The 11016-nt window shown below is 37.9% G+C and overlaps 1 protein-coding gene across 1 annotated transcript in view; it reads right to left on the bottom strand.

Annotated features, from left to right (window-relative positions):
• SPEF2 (sperm flagellar 2) overlaps positions 1–11016 on the bottom strand; it is a 265827-nt gene that overhangs the window by 135259 nt on the left and 119552 nt on the right. The window contains exon 14 of the mRNA XM_012558083.1: positions 5603–5677. Within this exon, the coding sequence (XP_012413537.1) occupies positions 5603–5677 (75 nt within the window). The remainder of the gene's footprint in view (positions 1–5602; positions 5678–11016) is intronic.

The following is an 11016-nucleotide window of genomic DNA, read 5'->3' as shown; positions in this document are numbered from 1 at the left end:
CATTTCCTTCAGTGAAGCTTGGACTTCTTCCTTCAGTACCATAAGTTCTTGACCATATGATTCCTCCTGAAATGGTTGAGCATTGACCAGTTCTTTTTGGTCCAGTGACTCTGTGTATTCCCTCCATCTTCTTTTGATGCCTCCTGCATCATTCAATATTTTGCTCACAGAATCCTTCAATATTGCAACTTGTCTTAGACTGTGTTCTCTAAAGAAGGAAAACCTGTAAAGTGTATAAATATCTACATAGAGATTTATATCAAGGAAACAACTCACATGGTTGTACAGGTTGGAATGTCCCAAGCCTGTGGGTCAGGCTGGAGGCTTCTCCTGATTCACATAGCCATAGGGGCTGGTTAACCCAGGATCAGTAGGTCAGACAGCAGAGTTCTTGCTCACAGGCTGCGAAGATGGATGAGTCCCAAGATCGGCAGGCGAGATGGCAGGTAAGCTACTGGTTCAAGACCCAAGAACTGGAGTTCAGACAAACAGGAGCCAGGATCCAGAGTGAGCAAAAGCCCGCGAGCCTTGCCAGAGAGTCCACCAATATTTGATGCAGGCCACATCCTCAAGGAAATTCCCTTTCAACTGATTAGCTAGTCACAGCAGATTCTGACACGGAGGTGATCATATCATTATACTACTACCTAACTACATCGTAACTCCCAAACCACTGATAATCATGGCCCAGCCAATTTGACACATAACTTTACAATCACAGAACTCGAGGTCTTGAATTTTTTCTTCAGTTCTTTCAGCTTGAGAAATGCCAAGCATGTTCTTCCCTTTTGGTTTTCTAACTCCAGGTCTTTTCACATTTCATTATAATACTTTACTTTGTCTTCTCGAGCCACCTTTTGAAACCTTTTGTTCAGCTCTTTTACTTTATCATTTCTTCTGTTCACTTTAGCTACTTTATGTTCAAAAGCAAGTTTCAGAGTATCATTTGACATCCAGATTTTTTTTTTTTTTTTACTTCCCTGCCTTTTTAATGCTCTTTTGCTTTCTTCATGTTTGATGTCCTTGATGTCATCCCACAACTTGTCTGGTCTTCAGGCATTAGTGGTCAATGCATGAAATCTATTCTTAAGATGATCTCTAAATTCAGGTGGGATATACTAAAGGTCATATTTTGGCTCTCGGGGACTTGTTTTAATTTTCTTCAGCTTCAACTTGAACTTGTATATGAACAATTGAAGGTCTGTTCAGCAGTCATCCCCTTGTCTTGTTCTGACTGATGATATTGAGCTTTTCCATCGTCTCTTTCCACAGATGCAGTAGATTTGGTTCCTGTGTATTCCATCTGGTGAGGTCCACATGTATAGCCACTGTTTATGTTGGTGAAAAAAGATATTTGCAATGAAGAAGTCATTGGTCTTGCAAAATTCTATCATGACATCTTCGGCATCATTTCTATCACCAAGGCCATATTTTCCCACTACTGATCCTTCTTTGTTTCCAACTTTTGCATTCTAATCACCAGTAATTATCCACGCATCTTGCTGCACGTTTGATTGATTTCTGACTGCAGAAGTTGGTAAAAATCTTCAATTTCCTTATTTCTGACATACTGGTTGGTGCATAAATTTGAGAGTCGTATTAACTGGTCTTCCTTGTAGGTGTCTGGATATTATCTTACCTCTGACAGCGTTGTACTTTTTGACGATGAATATAATGACGCTATTCCTCTTCAATTTGTCATTCCTGGTGTCATGGATTGAATTGTGTCCCCCAAAAATATGCGTATCAATTTGGCTAGGCCATGATTCCCAGTATTGCGTGATTGTTCACCATTTTGTCATCTGAAGTGATTCTCCTAAGTGTTGTAAATCTTACCTCTATGATGTTAATGAGGTGGGATTGTTGGCGGTTATGTTAATGAGGCAGGACTCAATCTACAAGATTGGGTTGTGTCTTCAGCCAATCTCTTTTGAGATATAAAACAGAGAAGCAAGCAGAGAGATGGGGTGATCTCATACCACCAAGACAGCAGCACTGGAGCAGAGAACATCCTTTGGACCCGGGGTTCCTGTGTGGAGAAGCTCCTAGACCAGGGGAAGATAGATGACAAGGATCTTCCTCCAGAGCTGACAGAGAAAGCCTTCCCCTGGAGCTGAGGCCCTGAATTTGGACTTCTAGCCTACTGGACTGTGAGAGAATAAACTCTGTTTGTTAAAGCCATCCACTTGTGGTATTTCTGTTACAGCAGCACTAGATGACTAAGACACCTGGCATAGTAGACCATATGATTATCTGATCCAAAATGGCCAATACCAGTCCATTTCAGCTTACAAATGCCTAGGGCATCAAAAGTCCAATTCACATTTGATGACTTCCAATTTTTCTAGATTCATACTTTGTACATTACATGTTCTGGTTATTAAAGGATGTTTGTAGCTGTTTTTCTCATTTTGAGTTGTGTCACATCAGCAAATGAAGGTCCGGAAAGCTTGACTCCATCCATGTCATTAAGGTCGACTCTACTTTGAGGAGGCAGCTCTTCCCCAGTCATATTTTGAGTGCCTTCTATCCTGAGGGGCTCATCTTCTGGCACTATATCAGACAATATTCCGATTCTATTCATAAGGTTTTCACTGCCCAGTTTTTTTTACAAGTAGACCACCACGTCCTTCTTCCTAGTCTGTCTTAGTTTGGAAGGTCCACAGAAACTTTTCCACCAGGGGTGACCATACTGGTATTTGAAATACCAGTGATATAGCTTCCAGCATCATAGCAACACACAAGCCACCAGAGTCAGACAAACTGACAGACACCTGGGGAATATACCAATTATTAATACTAATTCATGGGGCAGCCAGCAAGGCTCAAGACAACATTATTTCTAAGCATTTTTTCCACAGGACTCTAGTCACAACTGATACTCCTTAACGAGAGAATTCTGTAGTCAAATTTTTTGGAGTATTATACATTGTATCTTCCACTCTCTTAGAGATATACTTTAATGTACTCGGCGCTCCATATTTGTGGGTTCAGCATCCAGGGATTCAACCAACCGTGAATCGAAAATATTTGGGGGGGAAAAAACACTTTTTTTCTTGTCATTATTTCCCAAACAATACAGTATAACATCTATTTACATAGCATTTACATTGTATTTGGTATTAATCTAGAAATGATTTAAAGTACATAGGAGGACATGCGTTGGTTATATGCAAATACTATGTCATTTTATATAAGTGACTTGAGCATCTTCGGATTTTAGTATCCACAGGGGTCATGGAACCAATCCCCCATAGATACTGAGGGATAGCTATATATAAAAAAATACTGTAATTAAAAATGCTTTAACTTGATATAACTCAGTATTTTCTGAACTTATTTGATTATTCCATAGAAAACTTTCTTCATTTAGCCCCTAATTAACATCGCCTAGGTAAGGCTATAAGGAGCCCTGGTGGAGCAGTGGTTAAGCAAAGTGGTTAAGCACTTGGCTGCTATCTGAAAGGTAGTGGTTTGAACCTACTAGTTGCTCCGCAGGAGAAAGATGTGGCAGTCTGCTTCTGTAAAGATTTACAGCCTTGGAAACCCTATGGGGTAGTTCTAGTCTGTCCTACAGGGTCTCTATGATTCGTAATGGACTTGATGGCAACGGGAAGTAAGGCTATAGGGTTGAAAAGCCATTGTTTTATGAAGGAATAAAATGGGACAGTGGCATTGGTTTGAAAAGAATAAGAAATGCTTTAATAACACCCTAAATGCAATGGAAAATGGCATCTCTGAATCGAAGTTTTGGTGGGGGTAGAAGGCAGGGATTGATCTAATACGCAAAGAAGAATATAAAATAATGAGAAGCTCTGAAGAAAGGAGAAAGGAGGAGATGATTCCACAAACCATAAGAGACACTTTAACTATAACTGGTATTAAATGGCCTGTAAGATAACCAGTCATGTTTTCATATATATCCATCAGAGCTCTTCACCCCAAATTGGTATCATTATCAAATATTAAGAATTAAAATCACATAGCTTCCCCATAGTGAAGAAAACAACATTTCTATGTAGCAGAAAGATTTCTAAATCTTTACCAAGATTTCACTTGTTTAAAATACTATTTAACACAATAGAATTTTAGTAAAATAAAAGCAAAAAATTTGGAAAGTCATTGGAGTTAGTTTTATATTAAGCTAACAACACAGCTTTTATATATATTTTACTTGTTTAACTTCGTGTTCTCTTACGGTTTGTTTGGAGTCTGTAATGTTTTAATTAAGAAAGTTCTTAGAGTGTGTGTATTATTATGCCTAACTTGATGATCTGGCACCCAATATGCATAGGAGTATTTCATTCTAAGATGCCCCTTCTTTCACAAGATGTGAATAATATAAAACGTGAAAATTATTCTCATATTAGCAAACAGGTGAGAGTTGAACATAAATTGTAGCCCTTAAAATTTTTCCTAAATTTTTGTTATTTCAGTGTTAACTCACCAAATGGCTCTTGTTATATAAGCCTATCATGTTATGCAACTGGAGAAGAAGGATAGAGTGAGATCCAAGACTTATGAGTATGCATCTTTAAATGCCAAAATAAAGATTTTTTTTTAGCATGTGATTTTTGTGAACATTGCACACTCTTGCACTGCAACAGCATTGGTAATTTGTGACAAAAAGTTAAACAAAGACACCTACTTTGTGACAGAGTCTTTTGAATGTACCCTTGAAAAAGTCAATGGTACGCATCCATAACTACATCTCAAGTTTTAATTGGTTGCTATAGCAGCTTCGACATAAACATAACAACTAATATGCGTTTTAGAAGGATAGAGCCAGAATTTTTTTTCTACCAATGATTAATTACTTTAAAAAATTATATCCCCCTTATTTCAAGAAATAATTAAAATAATACATGTTAAAAATAAACATAAATGAGACCAGCATGAGAAAAAAAAATAAATCAAACTGGAAGGTCAAAACTAGGAGAGGAATTGGAAGGCAGATATTGAGGTCAGAGGTCGTTGTACAGATACTAAATCTGAACCACTAATTCAGTTCTGAACTTCCAGAAGGCCAAAACACAAGAGGAAATGTGATCATTTAAAGGTGTGCATTATCTAATCACTCAGAGGAAGAAAGAGTTTCCTGCTCCTTGATTCTGAATGAAAATTTTCATCTGGTGGCAACAGAATGATGTAGGGGGCATACTATCCCTTTAGAAAATATAATAGCAGCTGGTTGTTGGTATAACCAAAGTCTCACCTCTGCTGTTACATTATATTGTGAAGGAAGGTGAGGAATTTATACCAACATGCTAATCGGTAAAAGCCACCTCAAGAAAATATGGTCCAGCATGCAGCTTTCTGTTGGTATAGCTTAGTGAAGGATAAGACCTGTAACATCTCTGGTAAATGGATATGTTGCTTATTGTCTAAATTATTCCTCCTAAGCTTCACTTTTCTCAGCAGGGCCTTTGCTAACAGCCAGACAGCAGAAAGTTTGAGGCTATATTCTTTGGTAAGGGCTTATGATTTACAAATGCTTGAGAGACATATTCAAGGTATCCTACTATACAAGTCTAACTGTTTTCACCGAGACAGTTATAAAATGCAAAATTATATTTCATCACATCTATCTTATCTGGTGTACCTTTTCTTTTGAGTGAAGTGTCACCTTTCTTCCCTTTTCCTTCCTGAAGAGTTTCATGCTTACCATGCTGGGGTTCTAAACAAAATTCAACACACAAATATCATTCATGATTTTTCTCGATAGCCTGGGCTATATGACTTGCAAGCAATCAAATGTTATTTCTCACAGATAAATACATTTCTATGCCACATGATATGGCTCAGGCCTTTATTGTGATTTTAAAATTAATCAGAAAACAGACTATGGATGGAAACTTCTTGAAGAGTAACACTGATAGTAAGTACTATTCTACCTTGTTACACTGAGAAGTTTAATTCTAAATTTAATATCAACATTTGGTAGTGAATTTGATTGTAAACTCTTTAATGGAACATAGCTGTGGAGTTTTTCAAATTTATTAGAAGTCCATATGAAGCATATGACTCTATTTGGATTTATTTCAACTGATGGTACTTATGCACTAGGACAAACTGATCTATAATGGGAATAATGCCAAACATTTTGAAGAAGAGTTAAAAACCACATTTGTTTTGCTATGTTGTGTCCTTGAACTTCTCTTGACTACACACTTGGTTTCCTTGTGACATCTACGTTTTCATTTTGCATTAACTGTTAACTTGTAAAGGATGGCTTGAGTATACTTATCTTGGATTCCCTGGGATCTAGTTCAAAATAGATATGAAAAGGGAAAAATGGGAAACTGATGATGGTAAATAAGATGTCCTGAATAAGAGATACCTTGAAAAAAATTGCTGCATCCCTCATTATTCAACAAGTTCAACCATTTTCCTCCTTTTGTACTGGCTACAGTTTTTTTTTTTTTTTTTTCCTTCATTGGGAGGATTTAAAGTATGACAAGTTAAACGTCTTTGATAGAGATACCCCATTTGACTTATTCTTTGTATTCAGAAATGATGATTATGAGTATGTGTGAATGCATAGCACCTATCACTTACAGTTTAAGGTCTCAGACTCAACAAACAAGATTCCATATAAATAAAGCCACTGAATGACTTAGAAAAGGATCTACCCTTGAAACATTTGTTAACTTCTATAAAAGGACGTTTCAACCATCCAAATAGTTCATGGCTGTTATGGATTGAATTGTGTCCCCCACAAATATATGTGTTGTAAATCCTAACCTCCATGCCAGTGGGCTGTATTTCTTATGTTAATGAGGCAGGATTAGTGTAGGGTGTATCTTGAGTCAATCTCTTTAGGGATACAAAGAGATTAAACAAGCAAGCAAGAGATGGGGTAAGATAGACAACAAGACACATGAAGATCACCCAGGAGCAGAAGCTCAAAAGAGACAAGGACCTTCCTCCAGAGCAGACGGAGAGAGAAAGCCTTCCTAGAATCAGCACCCTGAATTTGGACTTCTAGCCACCTAAACTGTGAGAAAATAAATTTCTGTTTGTTAAAGATACCCATTTGTGGTATTTCTTTTATAGCAGCACTAGATAACTAAGGCAGAATTTGGTATCGAAAGAGTGGGTGCTGCTCTAACAGATATCTAAAATGTGGAAGCAGTTTTGGAGTTGGGTAATGGATGGAGGCTGAAAGAGTTTTAAGGTGCTTCATAGTAAAAGCCTAGATTGCCTTAAAGAGACTGTTGGTAGAATTATGGATGTCAAAGGCAATTCTGGTGGGGGCTCAGAAGGAAGTAAGGAGAGCTATAGAGAAAGTCTCTATTGTCTTAGAGAATATGTATGATGTCAGCAACAGAATGTTGCTAGAAATGTGGATGTTAAATGTACTTCTGATGAGGCTTTAAAAGAAAATAATGAACATGTGATTGGACAGTGGAGGAAGGGGGATGCTTTTTATACAGTGGGAAGGAACTTGTCTGAATTATGTTCAAGTGGTTGGTGGAAGGTAGAACTTGTAAGTGATGAACTTCGATATCTGGCTGAGGAGATTTCTAAGCAAGATCTTAAAGGGGCCACATGGTTTCCCCTCGCCAGTTATAGCAAAATGCAAGAGGAAAGAGGTGGACTTAAAAACAAACTGTGCAAAATGAAAACAAAATTTTAAAGATTTGGAAATATCTGTTGCACAAACTAAGGACACATATCCTAGAATTTTCACCAAGGACATGCCCATAATCTTTCATTAAAGACATAAAGCCTGTGACTGATGGATCTAACCAACTATCACAGCAGAAAAATCCATCAGTTTAGGCTTAAGGGGACAGACAACGAAAGGAAAGAACACTCTCTGCTTCTTGGAATTCTACAGGCAGGAAACAGGCCAAAGGAGGTACATCTGTTGTTCTCTAAGAGAAGAAAAGGACCTTCCCTGGAGCAGCTTGGAGATCAGCAGAACTGTTGGAAGCAGCACAGGAAGCAGGGCCTTGTTGATTTTAAAGGCTGCATCTGCTATTAAGGGGTGCCAGCGGGATGGGGCCACTGCCCAAAGCAGAGGTGGCAGGGCTGCCATGCCCAAGGGCAGAAGAATGGGGCCTGCTGAGGCTGAGGGTGTGGGGTTGTCACTCAGATGGACTAGGAGAATGAGGTTGCCTAAAGCTGAAGGAGGACAGCTGCCATACATAGCAGAGGGCCTGGAAGGCGGAGCTGAAGCCCAGGGCTGAGAGGCCTCTACCTAGAATCCAGAAAGTGTGGCCAACACCCAGAGTCTAGAGGGCAGGGCCACTGCCCAGCTGGTCTCAGAAAATAAAGGATTATTTTCAAGCTTTGAGAGCTAATGTAAATTGTTCTGCTGGGTTTAGGACTTGCTTGGTGCCTGTTATCCCTTCTTTCCTTCCAATTTCTCCCATTTGTAATGGAAATGTCCAACCTGTACCTGTTCCACCATTGTTCTTTGGTAACAGATAACTTGTAGTCTTCATTTCACAGGTTTATGGATGAAGAGGAATTTGCCCCAGGATGGAATAAGTCTAAAGTCTCACCCATATTTGATTTACGTGATTCAGAAGATGAAAGTTTGGACTTGGAGTTATTTAAGACTTTTGGGATGAAGTGAAGAGGTGAATGTATTTTACATATAGCAAAGACATAAATTTTGGGGGGCCAAAGGGTGGAATGCTAAGGATTGAATTGTGTCCCCCAAAATATGTGTTGTAAATCCTAACCTCTACGCCTGGTTATAATCCCATTTGGGAATGGGCTGTCTTACGTTAATGAGGCAGGATTAGTGTAGGGTATATCTTGAGTCAATCTCTTTTGAGACATAAAAGAGATTAAACAAGCAAGTGAAGAAGCAGAGATGGGGAAAAATGGATGCCAAGATACATGGAGATCACCCAGGAGCAGAAGCTCAAGAGACAAAGACCTTACAGAGTTGACAGAGGGAGAAAGCCTTCTCCTAGAGTCAGCACCCGAGTTTGGACTTCTAGCCTCCTAAACAGTGAGAAAATAAATTTCTGTTTGTTAAAAACACCCATTTGTGGTATTTGTGTTACAGCAGCACTAGATAACTAAGACAGCCACCAAATAAACAAATAAATAAATAAATATGATCCAAGTGTTTGAGTTAGTTCCCCCCCCCCCATATAAGCTTAATAATCAAGAAGTCTAGATAAACTCCTAGTTCTTTTAATAAAAATATTCTGGGCAACTCATTATTTAACTAGCTCTAAATTCTGGCACAAGGTTACAGAGCAAAGAAGGCAAGAACAGAGATATCTTAGACACTGAACCTATAAAGTATGTGGGCAAGTCTAATTTCTGCTAGGGGCAGCACTTTGCCCATTTTTAATCAATTCTAAAAATATATTCTAAGGGTCCCTGGTGGCTCAGTAGTTAAAGCACTAGGCCACTAACTGAAAGGTAGGTGGTTCAAATATATTCTAAAATTGCAGAAAACATTCTTAAATAGTAGCATAGATAGTATTATTCTATTTTGCCCCACTTTAGTTCTAAATTCAAGACTGACATTTGGTAGCAGATTTGATAATCAACCCTTTTATGGAACACAACTGGAGTTTTTCCAAATTTAATCCCAAGTACATTTCAAGTAGATAGTTATAAAATTAAATTAAATTAAATTAAATTTAAAAAAAACCATAAAAAATGTAGAACTATATTTGGGCTAAAGGATTGTTAGGGCTCAGTGTGCTATGCCTCCTTCTTTATCCCGTTTCCCCCTTGATTTTTATTTTAGTAAATAATTCCTCTTTTCAAACTTCTAAAGAGTTGGGTATTTGAGTTGGGCATGTTCTGAAGCCTCAGGCTTTAAATTCTGACAATTTTCTTTTTTGACAAACATTTTTAAATTATTTGTATAAAAGTAAACAAGCCTGCTAGAAACTTTCTTCTGTAGAATCTCTTAACCAAGCTCCCCTGAGCTGCAGGGGCAGGGCTGTGGACTCTACTGCCCCATCTATGCCCTTGAATCTTGAGATTTTTTTCCTAGCAATGCAGTGTTGTTGGAAGGCAGTAATCAGGCATCTGAAGATTAAACCTTTTATACATTTTTAAAGATCAGACACTAGTCCTACCCTTGGTGGAAAAAAGAGACAGGTACAACAAACTCTTTGAAGCAACAATATATTTATTATTCCTCCAATGCACAGTATTCAAGAATACAATTTTAGAACTGCAAACAAACTCAGGAAATTAAGGACTGAACTGCGTCATCAACAGAAACAACTAGAGATTGGTTTCAGAAAATGGCTCAGATACATAGATATTCCTGATTGTGAGCAAGCCTGATAGGACAGAGGTGGGCAGGGCTATTATCCTACGCTGGGTAAACTCCAAGCTTACTTAAGCTGATGGGAAAACCATCCCAGTTCTAAATGACATTTTAAAGATTCCCATTTTTTCTCAAGACTTCTGAATTGTTTTTAATTCCTAATGAGGTAGTGGGAAAAGGATATATACTTAATTCATGGCTCTGTGTTTTTTGCTCATAAGATAAAAACTTTTTTTTTTTTTTTTTTTTAGGGTTTATGCATTTTGCCCCTAGTTAAGTCCATTTTGTTGGAGTAAAATGGTCTTTAATACACCACAATAAATGCTATTAAAGTCTTCAAATCTATTTGTTTAATGTAAATAATTTAGAAAAAAATTCAGACCCAGTCCAAATAAAGCAGAAAGATTATGGAGTTTAGAAATACAATAATGACAGGCTATCAAGAATATCTAGGTAATCTTGTGTAACTGCCAGCCGCTTACAAAGCTGAAACCAGAAACTATAGACACATTTGTTTCATATATATAGCACCTAACTGATACTGACATTCTATCAATATCATACTTTACAATAACTGAGCACTTTACTTTTGTTAAGTAACTATATTCATTGTCTACCACTTAATGCTATGCTTGGAGCCCTGGTGGTGTAGTGATTAAAAGCTCGGCTGCTAACCAAAAGGTCAGCAGTTTGAATCCACCAGCTGCTCCTTGGAAAACCTATGAGGCAGTTCTACTCTGTCCTATAGGGTTGCT

This window comes from Trichechus manatus, unplaced genomic scaffold (genome assembly GCF_000243295.1).
Source record: "Trichechus manatus latirostris isolate Lorelei unplaced genomic scaffold, TriManLat1.0 scaffold00135, whole genome shotgun sequence".
NCBI classification, from domain to species: Eukaryota; Metazoa; Chordata; class Mammalia; order Sirenia; family Trichechidae; genus Trichechus; species Trichechus manatus.
Note: the sequence above shows the minus strand (reverse complement) of the source record. Positions and strands in the feature narration are given on the sequence as shown.